This window comes from Ursus arctos, unplaced genomic scaffold, assembly GCF_023065955.2.
Source record: "Ursus arctos isolate Adak ecotype North America unplaced genomic scaffold, UrsArc2.0 scaffold_30, whole genome shotgun sequence".
Taxonomy (NCBI): domain Eukaryota; kingdom Metazoa; phylum Chordata; class Mammalia; order Carnivora; family Ursidae; genus Ursus; species Ursus arctos.
In genome coordinates this window covers 12,026,261-12,047,638 of record NW_026622986.1, presented here as the reverse complement: position 1 = coordinate 12,047,638, position 21,378 = coordinate 12,026,261, and the positions used below count along the sequence as shown (strand labels likewise).

The 21,378-nt window shown below is 34.6% G+C and overlaps 1 protein-coding gene across 1 annotated transcript in view; it reads right to left on the bottom strand.

Annotated features, from left to right (window-relative positions):
- Window positions 1–21,378, bottom strand: part of GPR158 (G protein-coupled receptor 158) — a 432,984-nt gene that overhangs the window by 22,459 nt on the left and 389,147 nt on the right. The window contains 1 exon segment of the mRNA XM_026478920.4: window positions 3,507–3,745. Within this exon segment, the coding sequence (XP_026334705.3) occupies window positions 3,507–3,745 (239 nt within the window).

Genomic DNA, 21,378 nt, shown 5'->3' with positions numbered 1-21,378 from the left:
TCTTACATTAACTGAGACCTGCTTGTTGTCCAAGAACTGCATTCCCTGTAGCCCTCTCAAGCTATGGACCTCAAGCTATTCTCTCTTGTACTACCTACCCCAGGCTTCTCAGGAAGGGGAGGTTAGGGTCCTCCTTGCTTTCTGTGCACCCCTTTCTCTGGTATGATCCAGAATTACTTGTATTAAAAAAATGCCTACTTTTTTCATAGTTTCATCCTTGCTAGTGTTAAAATTTGCTACCTGGTAAGCTGTCTCTCTGGTGGAAGGCAGAATTTAGTGGCAGTAAAGCACAATAAAAACAGCCTATGAACCCAAAGAGCTATTGCAGACAGATTAGTTAAACAAATAACCTAAGAGAGAAAGTTGTGGTCAGAATAGAATTCTTTAATGGGAAATTTGGGAGGTAGGGGCATTTCAGATGATATGAAAGTCAGATCAAGTGAAACAGGTCTGGAGATAAGGGGTTTAATGTTGGATGAGTGTGGCACACGAGTTAGTTTGGGTCATGGGGGGATAAGCATGGGTAGGAATATAGGAAGATTTATAGACATGTAGACAAAAATTGGAAGACAACTAATGCCTGATTGCTACCTTACCTTTTTTTTTTTTAAATTATGTTCAGTTAGCCACTGTATAGTACATCATTAGTTTTTGCTGCCTTATTTTTTTAAGAGAAAAGAGGAACATGGATTGTTTGGAGGTGTGAAGAGGGGATATGCTACAAGACTTGAAATAATCATTGTGAAGAATGTTCTAGTGATTGATCAGGGAAACAGAGTATTATGGAGTGCCCAGAGCACAGCTGAGATAAATGATATATGTTCTAGTAAGTTCATCTGATTACTTCCTCTGAGTCAGTAGTTCTACACTTTAGAGTAGCATCAGAATTACCTAGAGGGCTTGTTAAACACAGACTGTTGGGTCCCACTCTCCGGCGTCTGACTAAGAAGTAAGTCTGTAGATGGGCCCCAAATGTGCATTTCTCACAGGTTCCCAGGGGTTGCTGCTGCCGCTGCTGGTTCTAAGACCACAGTTTTGAGAACCACTGTTCTTTCTCCATTCTAATGATTTTTCTTCCCAAACCCATGAATTTGGGGTGTGTGTGTGTATTAGATCTATCTATCTATATCTATCTATATCTATATCTATATCTATATCTATATCTATATACCATATAGATATACATATACCTACATACATATATACACATACATACATATATACACATACATACATATATACATATATACATATATGTATATATGTATATATCTAAAGGCAATCTAGATTGACCTCAATCGTTCCTCACATCACATTCCTAGTTCTCCAAATTCCTGTAACATATTTTCAAGACTCAATAAACTTAATTATCCAGAATTAATCTAGGCAATCTAGATTGACCTCAATCATTCATCACATCACATTCCTAGTTCTCCAAATTCCTGTAACATATTTTCAAGACTCAATAAACTTAATTATCCAGAATTAATCACCATGTAGTCCAACATAATCTTCTTTTTTAGTTGGGCATTTCCTTCACGTTTCATATAATTTCCATCCACTTCTACCACTACTCCTATCAAAGGGAATGTTCTCTGTACCACTTTACAATAAATTAAGTGTACCCATGGCTCAAAAGATTTCTCTTGAAAGATTCCTGGGTTCTGGTCCAAACTGTTGTCTTCCTTTATTGAACTACTACTGTACCAAGAGTCTTTACCACATAATTTTGTTTTTTAATAATTTTTAACAATTCCCATTTGTTTATATAAACCAGTAGTAAGCTACTTGATGAGAGGAATAAAAATTTTATACATTTTATGTTTCCTGTGAAGAGTTTAACACAGTACTAGAGGAATGATACCCAGTGGGTCTTGTTTATTGTATGAAACTTTTACTTATATATAAAGAAAGTTTATATAAAATAAATTGAAGGTTACTGTCAGCTATATATTCCTATTTATTTCTACATAGAGATCAGAGATCATAAATGTGATTTCTTTCAGAGTGTAAAAGAAGTTTTTAAAAGGCCTTAAATACATCTCAAAACCAAGGTGTACAAAATTAAAAAAATGCTAGATAAATAGGCCATACTTTCTGCTTGTTTATTCCCTACCAAATGATGCTCCATCATATATTTTGAGTATTATAAAACAGAAAAGAAATATAGTGGGCTTTTCTTCACAGTAATATGGGAAAATGATTTTTCCTAGTTTGGTTAATTTGGACTAACAATGTAAAAAATGTTAGAGGTTTCTACTGAGTAAAAATTTTATATCTATACAATTTGTTTAATTTTCATATCTACACTGAAGTCAGAATCAGATTAGTTCTATGTTTTATCTCTTGACATTGATATCTACTGATATATATCTACTGATAATTTCTATCTTCTTTGATACTGATCAAAATAATGATGGTTGGCTTTACGTATAATCATTATAACCATTCCTTTAACATACCCACATTGCTTTATTATTACAGGTATCAGGCCAATAAAATTCCTAAAATATCTTGCCCAGAAAAATATTATTACATCTAAATTATAAACTAAATTACACCTTTTATTAACTTCTGGCAAAATACTAAATGTGAATATTCAACCAAAAATTGCCAAATACGGGGGAAACAGAAAAGAGGAATTAGACTCATGTGTTTATTTTTGACATCTGCCAAATAAAAAATAAGATTTGTTCTGTGGTTTACTGAGGGGAATGACAACAAAATAATAAAAATTTGTTTTCATTATTTTTTTGTATCTTCAGAGGCCTGGCTTAAAATAGCTTAATGTTAACAACAGAAAAATTCCTATTGATTTCTCTTCCTCATTTTCCAAAAAACCAAGGTGCCAGAAAAACCTATGCTTCTGGCCTAAATGATCATGTGATTCTCCCAAGTTCTCCAGCTTCTCAGTCACAGCACTCTCTCTAACTAACCCCAAGGAGCATGGCTTCATTTTTGTGTAGTCCTGGACCTCCAGAGAATTCCTAATAAATTATCTTTAGAAGAACAATAGATTAATTAAAAAGTTTGCAGGGGAAATCTCTCCACAAAGAGTGCCCTGGATCCCAAGTCTGAAATATCACAGGACCAAAACTATATAAAAAATACCAGTATGTTTCCTTTTTTCTCCCAACTAAAGAAATAAATCAAGAGAACAGCTATTGTTACTCAAATGGGAACACATTGATAAGATGGTAAACAGAAAGTCTCTTTGTACGAAGAAGTTGCTCTTATTTGCTGCATTGCTCCTTCCTGATTTACTTGATTACATTTTCTCAACAAAGCTACAAAGCTACATACCTTTGAAAAAAGAATGGAAACTCAGAAAAAGTTTGCATTCCACATGTCATTAATGTCCTTTTCATAATATTGTTTTACCCAAACTACATTAGGTGAAATCCCTTTCAGTTTTGGGAAAGGGTGTGGTAAGGCTTCTAAAGAAGTCTATTTTTAATGCCACGGAAAAGGGACAAGACAACCGCACAAAACAAGAGACGACATACCAACTGCTGTCATGTAATCCCAGCGCTCAATGAGGCACATATTGAAGATGAGGTGATCAGATGTTTGCCCTTGGCCAATAAGGGAAATCTGCCTCTCCAAATTCTGGCAAACAGACGAAGTCCAGCCAACAAGAAACCAAAATACTACCAGGAGCATTACTGCTAGCATCCTCATGACCCGTCCGCCAGTCATATATGGAATCCGCTGGGCTGTTCGTGAAAGAAACACCTTCAAAACCCTGGAAAAGAAAAACATTAAGATGTGAAGGCAAACTTAACTCTCAGAAAAACTCCATAATATTTTATTTTTCTAGGTGAAATTTAAACCCACCAAAAACCTACTTATGCAGAATTTTAACATGAAAAAAACGCAGAAACAGTATTGCTTATATTTTCACTTAATTTCATTCTAGTTTTTATCTTCCAATAGCAAAACAAATATCCTACATTAGATGCGAGTGAGTCAATAGATTTGCATAGGATGGAATTCTTTTGAGTGTGTCTTAATATTTTAAGGAACATGCTCAAGATCTTAAAAAAAAAAGATTCATAGGCAAGCTGGCTCAAACAGGGTTTCTGAGGGACCAAAAATAGTCCTGAAAATAAGTGGTTGGATTTCACAATATTATACTAAGTCAAAAACTTTCTTGAACCAGTTATTTTTTTTACAGTAGAATGATATGAAAGGTATTTTCTGAAAATTATTCTAAATGACCTCCCTTTGCAATTAATTTATCACATTACCAAAAATAATAATGAAATAAATATGAAAACCATGAGAGGGGTATTTAAATACTAGAGTAACTGAATTAAGATCACCATATTAAGGAAGAGGACTGGGATGACCTATAAGAAATCAATTTAAAAATTTTTTTTCTGTGTATTTAATTGAAATGAATAGCCAGGGTTGAGAACTACTGGATTAAGTGATATCTAAGAACTTTTCCACCTTACTTACTGTGTGAAGACAAAATCCAACCTTACTACAGAGGTCCTTCCTTCTGCCCTTTTCTATAATTTTATCTCCAGAATATTCTTAGCTGATTTAACTACCCACTCTCATTCTGATATTTTATGTCACAAAATTGAGTGGTTTATGATAGTATCCATAATCAATTTCCAAAAGGCAAAAATAAATTTATTTCCCCAACTTTTCTATTCCCTCCTCCATCTCATTCTTTCAAAATTTTTTTATGAAGTATTCCTATGAATTCTTCATAAAAATCATTATAAATCCAGAAATGAAACATACACACTTGAAATAGCCTAGACGTATTATACTATTTTTTCTCTCTATACAGACCTTTGGTAGCTCTTCCTGAATCAACACAACATATCCACCAAAGAAAGATTTTTTTTTTAGCAGATTTTTATTATCTTTATTTCCCCTATACCTTTAACTCCATGTCCTTCAGCTAACACACAGGATGAAGATATTTAATTCTGAATAAAGTACTTACCCTTAACTTTTCTGTGGAACAATGTCAGAAAGATATTAGTATAAAATAAGAGTATAGTAGAAGATCTCTCTACTCTCCATTTAAGTAGTTCACCAGATTAAAGGTTATTCTCCATTCTATGAATAAGAGTACTGCCCATGTCATGCTAAATGCTAGCAACGGCAGCTAACTTACTACTTCTGTCTAGTATGCCTCAAATACTTGTGCTCCAACCAGCTAAATTGCTACTTGTTAAGAATCAGTTGTATTTGTCCCCAAATTGTGCCCATTGTTATCACCTTTTATAATTTAAGTAAATTATAAATAAAATAATTACACATGACTGTGAAATAAAAGGAGACTTACTTGTATAAAATCTATCTTGAATGCTTTGGAAAGACTCCATGTAGGTGAGTTATTAAATAAGCTGTTAACTTAGGAGAAAGTAAGGAAACTTTAATATACTGGGGTAGTCAATAAACATAAAAATCTAGAAAGAGTCTATACTTAGACTCTTTAGATTTGCACTGTTACTTAAAGAACCAACATTGTGAACAGTAGATAATGCATTACAGCAATTTATGTTAGAAAGAGAACAATGCACTCCAAATACCAGACCCATAGTCAAAGAAGGGGCCTTTTCTCAAAAAATATTGGTAAATGAGAGGCACCTGGGCAGCTCAGTTGGTTAAGCATTGACTCCCAATTTTGGCTCATGTCATGATCTCAGGGTCCTGGGATTGAGCCCCACACAGGGCTCCATGCTCATCGCAGAGTCTGTTGAGGATTTCTCTCCCATGCCTTCTGCCCCTCCCCCCATTCATGCTCTGTCTCTCTCCTCTCTCTCTCTCTAAAATAAATAAATAAACCTTTTAAATATATTGGTAAATGATTATTTGTGTGTTTTAAATTATAGCCTCTTACACACTTCTTTAATGCCTTTCTGCTTTAAACAAGTTTATCAACTTATTGACCAATGACTAATCCCATAAGAAGCCTTCTACTGTAAATACCAGATCAAAAAATTCAGAGAACCCTTAGAAATTAGAGAAATTTTAAAACAAATTAATGTTTTTGTTTGTGTCAATCTTATTTTCTGTAGGAGAAACTTGCAGCCACTATGTACACATAATTGTTTCTGGTTATACCCAGATGAATTCTAAATTTTGAATAACTAGGAACTCAAAAGAGGAAAACTGGCCCATTTTTATGGTCTTCTATATTTTGGCTAGGCAGAAAAAAAGAGAATTCTTCTAATTCTAGACACAATTTGAATAACCGAAATGTAAGTATAATAAACGAATATTTATATAGTGACAATCATATGCTGGGTATCATGCTAGGCAACATGGGGGAATAAGATATAGTTCTAGAAGCTTACAATTTAACTAGAAATAAGTGTGCAAATAACTGCCATATAAAACAGCATATATTCTATGTTGTATGTACCTAGTAAGTCTAGTAACCTAATAGGATAGGTGGTATTTAATCTGGACTTTGATGGGTACTAATAGAAATGGATGAAGTGAAGAAGATATAAGGAGATATTCTAGCTGAAGGAAATCACATAACAAAGTACAGAGCAGGAAATATAAGTTGCATTTTGCAGAGAAAATCTATATGATCCCAGTTTGGTAATCTTTTAGTCAATAAATCCCAATTCTAAATTATCAGAAATTTTCATGTTTTCCAGGTGACCCTCTGGGTATTTATTGTATAGTCTGAGAATTCAAAATTGTCACAGATCCCATAATCTCATTTCCAGAGAGGAAAAACTAAAGCAAAAGCCCTCATGAGTCTCCTGTTACTGATTCTAACTGGTTTTTGAATCCTGGGAAACACATTAACACAACTCTGCACCTCAATCTAAGCATTTCAGGATATTGGTTTGGGCGTAATGGAGTAAGATGCATTTTTCCAGCGTTGCCTTAAAATAAGGTGAGAAAATTCTGCCATATCTTTAAAAAACAAGCTCTTGTTAGTTTATATGGGTTCATTTCCTAGAAACCAGCTTCTAAAAAGGAAAGCCTTAGATATGCATTTATATGACATAACAGCTGTAGAAAAAAATACAGTCATTAAACTTCTTGAAAAAAGCAATCATTATACTGAATCAAAGCGGTAAAATATACAAGAGGACTGCAAGAAATTTCCAGAATTTAATATAAAAAGGCATATTTAAAGAATATATTCAGTTTTCATTATTAATAGTAGATAAATTCATAGAAATTGTGTTGAAACAATGAAAAGGGCAACCCACGAATTGGCTGTCACTATATTACCTACCTCTACTTTTTCACTTCCCATGCATCCCTGGTTTGAACTTGTGAAACTCCACTGTCAGGACTTGTACTTAGGTTATCAATTACCTTCTTCAAATATCTAATTTATATTTTTATTCCTTATTTTACTTGATCTCTGTCCACCTTTCAGCATGACTAAAGCACTTGGCTTCCATTCTGTCATGTCCTCTTCATTTTCTTCCTATTCCTCTGTCAGCAACATTTTATTCTCTAATGCAGATACCTCTCCCCCAGGTTTCCCCTGAAGTGGTAGTATTTCTCAGGGATCACCGAAATGTAGCCATCTAGATCTACTTCTTGCTCTATATATTGTACCCAGGGAATTCCATCTACTCACCTGTTCCAGTTATCTATGGACTGGCAAGTCCCAAATCTGGGTCTTAGTTTAGTTTTCTCTCCTGAGCTCAAAATCTCTCTACTCAGTGGCCCACTGGACATCAGCAGGTCCCCAATTTCCCAATTTACATCATCCTGCTCTCCACTCCTTGCTCCTCTAGGCTTCTTTGCTCCTGTGTTACCAATCTCAGTGACCAGTACCACGTAACTGATCAAAGCAGAAACCTAGGAATAACCTTTAATTTTTCTCCCTCACCTACATTCCAGACATGAAATGAATGTTCAGGAATTTAATTTCTACCTCTTAAATATCCTTTAGATCTTTCTTTTTCTCCATCTTCACTGCCACTATATAGCTCTTCGTCATCAACCTGCTCCTACAGTAGCTTCCTAGTTAGTCTACTTATTGGTCTTCCCACCTTCAATCCACACCCTACACTGAAGCCACAATGATCCCTTCTGATCATGTTGTTCCCTGTTTATAGTCCTCCAGTGGCTCTCCACCCAAATCCTAGCTCCTTGGTATGGTAAAAGGCCTTTAAATGCCTTTGAATATTGGTTCTCCCTTGCATTGGCAGACTCGTCTCTCATAAACTCTCCCTTTCCTACAGACCTGTGGACCATATGCAGGTGTCCTCGGTCTGAACCTTTACCCTCAGCTCTCCTCACTGCTTCCCCCCTCAACAATACCAACATCTAATTCAGCTAATTCCTACCTATTCTTTCATGGCTCAGTTTAGATGTTGCTTGCTCTAGGCCAGTGGTTCCCAAACCATTATCATCAACATCATCTGTAAACTTATTAGAAATGCAAATGCAGCTCTACCTGCTCTTAGGCTTATTATAATTTGGTAAACATAAATGAATAGGCAATTAAAATATAATGGTTTTGGGAAATGGTATCAGCAAAAATAGTGGAATAAAGAACCCCATAAGTCCATCCATCCATAAAAGCAATGAATAAAGTGGCAAAAACTATTAGAATCAACTTTTTTGGAAACCTGGAAAGGAATCAAAAGCTTATAGCAACCAGGGGGATGCTTAACCAAGAGAAAAACAGCTGAATTTGAGTAAAAGAGTTGGTTTTTTTTTAAAGATTTTATTTATTCATTCGACAGAGATAGAGACAGCCAGCGAGAGAGGGAACACAAGCAGGGGGAGTGGGAGAGGAAGAAGCAGGCTCCCAGCAGAGGAGCCTGATGTGGGGCTCGATCCCATAATTCCGGGATCATGCCCTGAGCCGAAGGCAGACGCTTAACCGCTGTGCCACCCAGGCGCCCCTGAGTGAAAGAGTTTTGTGACATTTTAACATACTGTTCTATCCAGTGTTCTATTTCCCATTCCCCAGCTCAGTGGTGAACTTAGAGACAACATCTTGCATTCTCAGGACGGCTAACTAGTACTAGGCAAACACAATGGACCTTATTCTTAAAAAATTGTGGTTGCTCATTTTGACCTTTCTGGCGGCTCCCTGGAAGACTAGTTCAAAGGGCTTGCCTTTATTTTTTTTAAATTCCAGTATAGTTAACATGCAGTGTTATATTAGTTTCAGGTGTACAATACAGTGATTCAACAAGTCTATACATTACTCAGTGCTCATCATGACAGGTGTCCTCTTTTGCCCATCCTCCCACCCACCTCCCCTCTGGTAACCATCAGTTTGTTTTCTTGAGTTAAGAGTCTGTTTCTGGGTTTGTCTCTTTCTCTCTCTCTTTTTTTCCTTTGCTCATTTATTTTTTTTCTTAAATTGCACATATGAGTGAAATCATATGTATTTGTGTCTCTGACTGACTTATTTTGCTTAGCACTATACTGTCTAGATCCATCCATGTCATTGCAAATGGTAAGATTTTATTCTTTTTATGGCTGAATAATATTCCAGTGTGTGTGTGTGTGTGTGTGTGTGTGTGTGTGTGTGTATGTATACATGTGTATATACACTACATCCTCTGTATCCATTCATCTATTGATGGACACTTGGGTTGCTTCCATAATTTGGCTATTGTAAAAAATGCTGCAAATACAGGGGTGCATGTATCTCTCTGAATTATTGTTTTTGTATTTCTTTGGGTAAGTACCCAGTAGTGTGATTACTAGATCATAGGGTAGTTCTATTTTTAACTTTTTGAGGAAGCTCCATACTGTTTTCCACAGTGGCTGTACCAGTTTGCATTCCTACCAATAGCACAAAATGGTTCCTTTTTCTCCACATCCTCACCAACGTTTGTTGTTTCTTGTGTTTTTCATTTTAGCCATTCTGACAGGTGTGAGGTGATATCTCATTGTAGTTTGGACTTGCATTTCAAAGGGCCTGGTTTATTTCACCCAACTGGGAACCTTCCCAAGGCTGAGGCAGCTACCTGGGGGTCATCTGACTAAAACACTTAAAGGCCAATGGATTGGTTGATGCCACCTGGGACAAGGGATAATGGTTAGGACAAACAATAGACTAAACAAAAAGGAAGAAAGGCTGGGGAATGAGATCTTCTGGGCAAAAGGGGTTTGAAAAGCTTCCATATATTCCCAGGCATCTGGAAAGCTGAAAAAGGCTCATAAAAGACCTAAGAAGGCCTTAAACTTTCATATCTTGCTGACCTGAGACACTACACAAGCAGGAAGTAAAGTCTAAGGCAAAGTTGTAAAGTGCTTGGCTGAGTGCTGAAGGCATGTCCCAACATACATACATACACACAAAGTCCATGTACAAAAAACAAGAAATTTTAAAAAGTTTTTATTTGTTCAAGGCTTTAAGGAAATCTCTGTTAAATCACTAGGTCATCACTAAGTCAACAGAACAGAGACTTCAGTGGCTATATATAACAAAGGATACAGATATTACATAATTAGTTCAGAAAAGCCAGTAAACAAACCAACAGCAGCAACTACAACAAGGAACAACAATAAATGCTGGGGAGGATGAAGAATCTGATTCCAGACTTATCACATTATAATATTCATAATGTCCAGTTTTCAAAAAAAAAAAATGAAACATGCAAAGAAACAAGAGTGTGTGGCTCGTATGAAAAAAAAGAGAAATTAATGGAAACTGTCCCTAAGGAAGCCCAGGCATTGTACTTACTAGACAAAGACTTTAACTATATTTAAAAAAGCTAAAGAGAACCATGCACAAAGAACTAAAGTAAAGAAAGAATGATGTTTAACCAAATACAGAATATTAATAAATAGACAGAAATTATACAAAGGAATCAAACAGAAATTCTGGAGTTGAAAAGTACAATAACTGAAATGAAAAATTCACTAAAAGGATTTAACCGCAGATTTGACCATGTAGAAGAGTCAGTAAATTTGAATAGAGGTCAACTGAGATTATACAGTGTGAGGAGCAGAAATGAAAATAAAATGCAGAATAACGAACAGAGTCTAAGAGACCTGTGGTACACTATTAAGAATATCAAGATTTGCAAAATGGGAGTTCTAGAAAGACAGGAGAGAAAAAAGCCAGAAGGAACATTTGAAGAAATAATGACTAAAACTTCCCAAATTTGACAGCAGACTTAGATCTACATATTCAAGAAGCTCAAGTAATCAAAGTAAGATAAACTCAAAGAGATTCACATTAAGACACATTATAATCAAACTGTTGAAAGCTAAGACAAAGAGAAAATCTTAAAAGCAATCTGAAAAAAGTATCCACTATATACAATGGATTCTTAGTAAGATTAAGACCTACTCCCTTATCAGAAACCATGGAGGTCAGAGGCACTGGGATAACATATTCAAAGTGCTAAAAGAAAAAAAAACCCTGTCAACAAAAATTCTGTAACTGGCAAAACTGTCTTTCAAAAATGAAGGAAAAATTAAGATATTCCCAGATAAATAAAATTGAGAGAGTTCATCACTAATAGAGCTGCTCTATAAGAAATACTAAAGGAAGTCCTTCAGGCTGAAAGGAAAGACACTAGACAGTAACTGAAATGCACATGAAATAATGAAGAACACTGGTAAAAGTAACCATAGAAATAAATACAAAAGTCAGTATTAATGTATTTTTGGTTTGTAACTGTTCTTTTTTTCTTATGTAATTTAAAAGACAACTGTATAAAGTAGTAAGTATAAACCTATGTTGATGGGCACATAATGTTGACATTATAATTTGCGACACTAACAGTGTAAAAGGGGGGGGCAGAGTGATAGATGGAAAGGTTTTTGTATTACTGAAACTAAGTTGGTATTAATTTAAACTAGGTTATTATGTATTTAGAATGTTAATGGTAATCCCCAGGGCAGCCATTAAGAAAATAACCATATATAGTAAAAAATGAAAACGGAATAAAAATGGGGGATAAGAAAACATTGATTTATCATAAGAGCAGGCAGTAATGGAAGAGTTGAGGAATAAAATGATAAAAGATACATAAAAACAAGCACCAAAATGATAGAAGTATGTTGTTTCTTATGAGTAATTACATTAATTGTAAATTGGTTAAGTTCTCCAACTAAAAGGTAGAGATGGCAGAATAGATTTTTAACTAGATCCAACTGTATGTTGTCTACAAGAGATTTAGTTTAGACACAAAGAAACAAATAGGTTAAACTAAAACAATGGAAAAAGATATTCCCTGTAAACAGTGACCATAAGAGAGCTAGGATGGCTATGTTAATATCAGATAAAAAATTTAAGATAAAATTTGTTAAAGAGACAAAGAAAGACATAATTATAAAACTGTCAATCCATCAAAATATTAATTTCTGTAAATACAATGCACCAAACATCAGAGCCTCAAAATGTATGAAGCAAATACTAATAGTATTGAAGACAGAAACGAGTTAGTTCTACAATAATAGTTGGAGACTTCAATACCCTGATTTCAATAATGAATAGACTATCTAGACAGACAATAAGAAAATTGAGGGCTTCAACATCATGAATCACCTAGATCTAAGAGACATATATAGAACACCACCAAACAAAAGCAGATTACACATTTTTTCTCAAGTGCACAGAGAACATTCTCCAGGATAGTTACAAATCAGGCCACAAAACAAGTCATAATAAACTGAAAAAGATTAAAATCATACAAAGTATCTTCTCTGACCACAGTGGATGGGCGTTAGAAATTAGTAACAGAAGGAAATCTAAAAAATTAACAAATATGTGGTAATTAAATGGCACATTCTTAAACAACCAATGAATTAAAGAAAAAATCATGTAAGAAATTAGAAAATCATCTGAGATAAATCAAAATGAAAACACAACCTACCAAAGCTTACGAGTTTTAGCAAATGTGAAGTTCAGATGGAAATTTATAACTGCTAATGCCTGAATTCAAAAGAGAAGAAATATATCAAATCAATAAACTTCCACTGTAAGAAATTAGAAAATAAAAAGCAAACTAAATCCAAGGAAAGCTGAAGGAAAGAAATAATAAATATTACAGTGGAATAAGATGAAATGAATAATAGAAAAATAATAGAGACAATAAGCAAACCACAGTTGGTTCTTTGAAGGGATAAACAAAATTGACAGACTTTTAGTTACTCTGACAAGGAAAAGAGGGGAAAAATTCACATTACCAGAATCAGGAATGAAGGGAAGACACTACCAGCAACTTTACAGAATAAAAAGGCTTATAAGAGAATACTATGAACAACTGTATACCAAAAAAACTAGATAACCTAAATGGAAGGGACTAATTCCCAGAAACATACAAATTGCCTACACTGACTCAAGAAGAAGTAGGATATCTCCAAAGACCTATAATAAGCAAAGAGATTGAATCAGTAATTGAAAGCTTTCCGGTAAAAAAAAAAAAAAAAAAAAAAAAAAATCAGGACCAGATGGCTTCATCAGTGAATTCTACCAAACATTTAAAGAAGAATTAACACCAATTCTCCTCAAACTCTTCTAAAAATAGAAGAGGAAAAAATGCATTCTAAATTATTTTATGAGGCCAGCATTACCTGGACTCCAAAGACATCACAATAGGGGTGCCTGGGTGGTTCAGTCAGTTAAATGTCTGACTGGATTTTGGCTCAGGTCATCATCTCAGGGTTGGGAGATCAGGCTCTGCACTGAGTGTGGAGCCTGCTTGGGGTTTTCTCCCTCTCCTTCTGCCCTCCACCCATGCTTGCATGCCTGCATGCTCTCTCTGTAAATAAATAAAATCTTCTAAAAAAAAAAAAAGACATCACAAGAAAAAAATTACAAATCAATATCTCTTATGAATAGACATGCAAAATTGCTAAGCAAATTTACTAGCAAACCAAATTCAAAAGCATATTAAAGGGTTTATATACTATGACCAAGTGGGATTTATCCTGGGAATGCAAGGTGGTTTGACACACAAAAATCAATCAATATAATATGCCATATTAACAAAATGAAGAAAAAGCCATACCCTATTAATAGAATGAAGAAGAAAATACAACCATCTTAATTTATGCAGAAAAAAGCATCTGACAAAAATCCAACACTCTTTCATGATAAAAACATCAATAGCTATAGAAGGTAACTTCTTCAACTTGATCCTTATCAGGCTTTTATGAAAAACTCACAGCTAATATCATACTCAGTGGTGAAAAACTGAAATCTTTCCCCCTAATATCACAAACAAGACAACAATGCTGTGCTCACCACTTCTACATATCACTGTACCAAAATTCTAGCCATGGCAATTAGTCACGAAAAAGAAATAAAAGGCATTCATACTGGAACAGAAGAAGTAGAGCTATCTCTATTAGATGACATGATCTTAAATATAAAAAACCTAAAGAATACACACACAGATAATTTGAGCTAAAAAACAAATTTAGTAAAGTTGTAAGATACAAGTTCAACATATAAAAAAAAACACCACTCTTATTTCTGTATACTAGTGATCCAAAAATGAAATTGAGTAAACAATTCCAATTACTATAGCATGGAAATGAGTAAAATACCTAGGGGTAAATTTAACCAAGGAGGTAAAAGATGTGTATGTTGAAATCTATAGAACATCACTGAAAGAAATTAAATGAGAGCTTAAGAAATGGAAAGACATTCTGTGTTCATGGATCAGAAGATATAATATTTCTAAGATGGCAATACTTCCTAAATTGATCTATAGATTCAAGTCAATCCAGAGATTGCAATGTATTCCCTATTAAAATTCTAACTGAGGGGCTCCTGGGTGGCTCAGTCAGTTAAGCACCTGCCTTTGGCTCAGGTCATGATTTCAGGGTCCTGGAATTGAGCCCTGAATCAGGCTCCCAGCTTAGCAGGGAGTCTGCTTGTCTCTCTCCCTCTGATCCTCCTCCCAGCTTGTGCTGTCTCAAGTAAATAAATAAAATCTAAAAAAAAAATTCCAACTGACTTATTTTCAGAAATGGACAAACTGATACTAAAATTCATATGAAATTGCAAAGCACTTCAAATAGCCAATCTAGTAAAAAAAAAAAAAACAACAAAGTGGGAAGACTCACACTTTCTGATTTCAAATGTTGCTATAAAGCTACACCAAGCAAAACAGTATGGCACTAGCATAAGGAGATTATCTATCTATCTATCTATCTATCTATCTATCTATCTATCTATCTATCATCTATCTATCATCTATCTATCATCTATCTAACCGATCATCCAGAAATAAACATTTATTTATATCCATGGTCAACTGATTTTTAACAATGGTGTCAAGACCATTCAATAAGGGATAGTCTTGGAGTGCCTGAGTGGCTCAGTTGTTTAAGTGTTTGACTCTTGTTTTTGGCTCAGGTCATGATATCAGGGTCTTGGGATCAGGCTCTGCACTGAGTGTGGAGCCTGCTTGGGATTCTCTCTCTCTCTCTTTTTTTCTCCCACTGCCCCTCCCCCACCACTCACACGTGCACACTCTCTCTCTCTCTCAAAACAAAACAACAAAAAAAATGAATAATCTTTTTAACAGATGGTTCTGGGACAGGTGATATCCACATGCAAAAGAATAAATTTAGACCTCTACTTTATATGACATATAAAAATTAATTCCAAAGAAATCAAAGACCCAAATGTAAGAGCTAACATTATGAAATGCTTAGAAGAAAACAGGAGTAAAAATTTTGACCTGGGACCAGACAATGGTTCTTAAATGTGATACCAAAAGTGCATGTAACAAAAGAAAAAATTAATTGATCTTCATCAACATAAATTTTTTTTGTATACCAGGGTACACTCTCAAGAAAGTGAAAATGAAAACTCACAAAATTGAAGAAAATATTTTCAAATAATTTTATCTATAATAAGGGTCCATATCCAGAATATATAAAGAACTCATAAAATGCAACAACAAAAAGGCAAATGACCTAATTAGAAAAATAGGCAGAGGACTTGAATAGACCTTTCTCTACAGAGATATAAACACATGAAAATAATCTCAACATCATTACTCACTGGAGAAATATATATCAAAAGCACACAGACTAGGACAGTTGTAATAAAGATAGGTGGGAAATCACTGTTGGTGAAGATGTGGAGAGGCTGGAAGCCTCATACACTGCTGGTGGGAACAGAAAATGGTACAGCCTCTGTGGAGAACAATTTGGGTGGTTCCTCAAAATGCTAAACATAGATTTTCCATGGGAGCAAACAATTCCATTCTTGTTATTATATGTTTATGAGAACTGAAACGCAGATTCATACAAAAAGCCTGTATATGAGTGTTCATAGTGACATTATCCATAATAGGAGTGGAAACAACTCATCCATCAAATGATGAATGGATAAACCAAGTGTAGCATATATATATACAATGGAATATTACTTATTGATAAAAATGCATGAAGTACTGATACATACGACTTAGACAAACCTTGAAAATATTATGTGATGGGAAAGAAGCCAGACACAAAGAGCCGCATATTGTATGATTCCATTTTTATGAAATGTCTGGAATAGGTAAATCATCTGTAGGGACAGAAAGCAGATATGTGGTGGTCAGGATTTGGGGAAGGGGTGGTCTGCTCAATGGGCTTGAAGTTTATTTTTGAAAAATATTCTGGAATTAGGTAATTGTGATGGTTGCACAACGTTGTGTATGTACTAAAAGCCAGAAACTGTACACGTTAAAATGGTTAAAAGGGTGAATTTTATGTTGTATGAATTTTACCTCATTAAAAAAAAAATACAACGGTTCTCATTCCTGCAGAAAAGGAGAAATTCTTCTGTACCTTCCTGAACAGTGCAGCCCCTGTTTATTGTAGTTCCAGGGTATCCTTCGCCTTCTGGCTGTTTTTTCCCTCCCCCAGGTGCTGAGGTGAGATGCACCAGCAGTAAAACTTGGGCTTTGCACTAGTTTATTTGCAGTGAGACTAATTGAGACTTATGTACATCGTTCCTCTCTCACAAGAGTTCATTCTGCAATCTTAGGCCTATAAAAAAGATGGAAGAAATCTGATAATCGATATAGCATGGTTGAGTCCCTAAAATAGAGGTCAGTTACACTAATTGACCTAAAATCAGACCTTCTTTGTTTTAATTTGGCAAAAACACCTATTTCCTAAACCACGTTCCTTTGGAATTGTTTCAATTGTAACAATATTGCAAATAAAGAACATTTCATAGCAATTGAGTGCTTGTGCTCCAAGGATGTTTAATTTTGAAAAGTTTTGGATAAAATCTTGCAGAGAAAGATCTAAATATAGATACTATTGCTCCTTCTCCACTGTTCTCCCACCACCAGCTTACTACAGAAAGATACTTCAAACAATAAGCAGATGATGAATCATTCTGAAGACGAAGGAGAAGAAATCAGATTATCAAAAGTTAAGAATTACATGCTTGTTCCTTTCCTTACATCTAGAGTAAAAATAAATTCTATGGCCATTGTCTTCTAAGTACAAGTATAAAAATAGGTTCTGTCCTTGTATTTCAATTACTTAGCACTGATTAATGAGTAGAAATAATTTTTTTAAAAGATTTATTTATTCATTTTAGAGAGAGAGAGAGAGAGACCGAGCTCTCACACATGAGGGGAGGGCGCGGCAGAGGGAGAAGGAGAGAGAGAATCCTTAAGCAGACTTCTGCTGAGCACAGAGCCTGGCAGGGCTCCATGACCCTGAGATCATGAACTGAGCTGAAATCCATAGTCAGCTGCTTAACCAACTGAGCCACCCAGGCATGTTAGCAGAAATAATTTTAAGTTAAAATTTCATTCCAGGTTTCAGTGTTTCTAAAATTTAATGTTTTGCTATTTAAAATGACATTTTGGTATTCAAAAACATGATTTTAGACAAACTATAAAAACAAATTTATTACAGATGGTTGCCTAATAGCATCATTACTTAAATGAGCAATTATATTACAATCTCAAAAGGGAAACATAACACTAATGGTTTTGTAGTTAGAAAATGTTTTAAATGACACCATTTTAATGTTACTATTTCAATTTTGATCTGTTCTTACTTTTAACTCATGATTTAGTTTTGCTATCTGAAAAAACAAAACAAAACAAAACCCTTTTCCTCTGAAATAGGTTAATCACAGAGAAGTATTTCCCCAGGGATATCCTAAGGCAAAGTTGTTTGAACCTGTTTTCTTTTCAGTCATGATTGTTCAAATTGGAATGTGGTAGAAATAACAGAAAACTTGTTTCTCTTTCTTAGGGCAGTTTTAATAATTTTATAAGAGTCTTTCAGTCTCTTCAGCATACACTTAAAGATAAAGAATAGTACCAGACCATAGGGGACCACAATAAGATGACAAAAATCTCTGCAAATATATAGTTCCTCTTTTGTATGTGTGATTACTTATAAAAACAAGAAAACAAAATTCTCAACGAATAGTTGCACATTAACTTATTTACCCTATTTTAGGTGTTAGTCTCATATAAAAGAAATGCTAAACAATATAAATAATACAAAAATAAATATATAAAAAACTCTAAAATTACTGTTCCATTCACCTTCACCTTACCCCACAGTAAAATACACAAAATATACTAGCAAGTAGAAGATGACACCACAAAAGAAATTCAGGAGATCTGCTGTGTATGTAACAACTGCTCAGTTTATCTGACTGGCAATATTTTTAACTTTTTAGATGGCAGTAATTATTCTTGAAACGGAAGAACTTTCAGTGAATGTCAATGAAACTTTTGGAAATTAATCATAAAGTATTATTGTGATTGCTCTTTGGTTCTTGTGCTGTTTAACTATTTACACTTTGTCTCACTGCTAGATTTAAAACTCTTTGACTTACACTTTGCAGGTCCCGAAGTCCCTACTACATCACCTTGCCTATTACAGGTGGTAAGTGTTATACAGCATCACAGAGACTCATCTATTTTTACATGCAATTTGATTCCTCCATTAAAACTATAATATATGATCAAAGTAAAAAAAAATAGAAAACTATAAACAAATAAAAAGAAAGAAATGAACGCTACCTAAAATAGCACTAGCTATACATAAACACTGTTAGCATTTTGGTGAATTTTATTCTCTAGTATGTTTTTCTGATGCATATAAAATATTTTATATTAGGATTATAATACATAATTTATATGATTTTTAAAATATAATATGGAATTCTGAGCATTGTCATATACATTCTATATTTGTAAATAGCATGACATAATCTTTTTTTTTTTAAGATGTTATTTATTTATTTGAAAGAGAGAGAATGAGAGAGAGAGAGCATGAGAGGGGGGCGGATCAGAGGGAGAAGCAGACTCCCTGCTGAGCAGGGAGCCCGATGTGGGGACTCGATCCTGGGACTCCAGGATCATGACCTGAGCCAAAGGCAGTTGCTTAACCAACTGAGCCACCCAGGCGCCCAATCTTTTAAGCAAATCATTATTTTTTTTATTATAACCTACACACCAGTGAACATTTTTTTCTCACTCCTTCAAAGCCCTTGAAAGATGGAAAATAGAAATCTATTGTACTAACATACATATCAGCTGCTAGTATCCATATTGGGGAACACTGTTCCATCTCTTTTGTCAGGTTTAGAATGGGCTGAAAAAGTAATTGAGAAGACAGGTGGCAGTACAAGGTTAACAGGGTTTACAGATATAAGGTTTCATATTTTAATACTGCAACAGATGCCAACTTAGGAAAAATCTTCTAGTGACTAAAACACACAGGAAAAATTTTATCTACGTAAAACCTGGCTATAATATGAAAAGAATTAAGCAGCCTTCCGTAGATGGACCCTTCTTAGCAAGTTAAGAAGTGTTTGCGATTATAGCCTTCAAGGCCCCCTTTTACATGAGCTTGATCTATTTTGTTTAAGTGCCCTTCATAACATTCTCTGCTTATAGACTAGGGCCTGCTGTATTGTGTAAATACACGTTCTACCACATTCTCAAATCCTCCACACCGCTGACAAACCTCTCTCTTTCACGTCACCTTCCCAGACTGCCTGACTGGGTATTACATTTTCTTGCTGACACCTACAGTGTAATCTATGTTTCTGCAAATGTTTGTTCTCCCTATTCGCCAATATTTTAAGAATATTTATGAACATTCTTGCAGATAAATTTTTGTGCACACCCTTAATTTTTTTCTTTAGATTTCAAAAAATAATTCGCTTTTTAAAAAGCTCTTGATACGTATTACCAAATATTTTTAGTGGATTGTTACCATTTATACTCTGTTCTGCAAAGTATGAAGCTATCTTACCCACTGGACATTTAATATTATTGATAGTTATAATGGAAAAAGACCCTTTCTCCTGAAATAAATGAAATATTAATCTATAATTTCTCATTGTTTTACTCAATTTTTTTGCATTTAGTTTTATAATTTGTTGAAATTCTTCTAAGTTGAGATGAGACCATAAGGTAATTTTTTCTAGACAAAGACCTAATTTTCAAATCCTTGTTTGTTGAATTGGCCATTCTCATTCTATTGTTTTGGAAAACTTTCTCTCTAAAGGTTTTGTAGTGCTTTCATCTTGGTAATGCATATCATCTCTTGGGATTATTCCTAGGTATTTCAAGTTTACACTTAAGATTGTGAATAGGAAATTGTCATCATTACGTTCTCCAGTTTAAAGGTAAATAGAAAGGTACTGTTTTTCATACAAACCTATACACCTTCCTTACCTTTTCTTGATTGAACTTTTATAATTATTTGAATAATTCTTTTTCAGAGGTAGCATTCACCTACCATAAAATTCTCCATCTTATGGTGTATTTACAAAATTCGGTGGTTTTAGTATATTCACAAAACTGCGCATCATAACCCTTCTCTAATTCCAGAACATTTTTATTACCCCAAAAAGAAACCTCATACCCACTAACTGTTACTCTCCATTCCTCCTTTTCCCCTAGAGCCTGGTAACCACTAATATACGTTCTGTCTCCAAAAATTTGTCTATTATGAATACTTCACAAAATGAAATCATAGACTATGCGGCATGAATCAATACACTTCATACTCTTTCTGATGAATAATCTTCCATTTTATGGATATACCACAGACTGTTCATCCATTCATCAGCTGACATATGGGTATATGCCTAGGAGTGGAACTGCTGGGTGACATGGTAACTTTATGTTTAATATCTTGAGGAACCGAACTGTTTCAGAAAATGGCTGTACCATTTTACAATCCCACCAGGAACGTATGAGGTTTTCAATTTCCCCACATCCTCACCAACACTGTTATTTTATGACTTTTTGACTACAGCCATCCTTGTGGGTTTGCAGTGCTACCTCACTGTGGTTTGATTTTCATATCTCTAATGACCAATGAAAAGTTCAGCGTCTTTTCACGTACATACAGGCCACTTGCGTATCTTCTTCAGAAAACTGTCTATTCAATTCAATTGCCATGTTTAAAGTTGGACTGTTTGTCCTTTAGTTGTTGAGT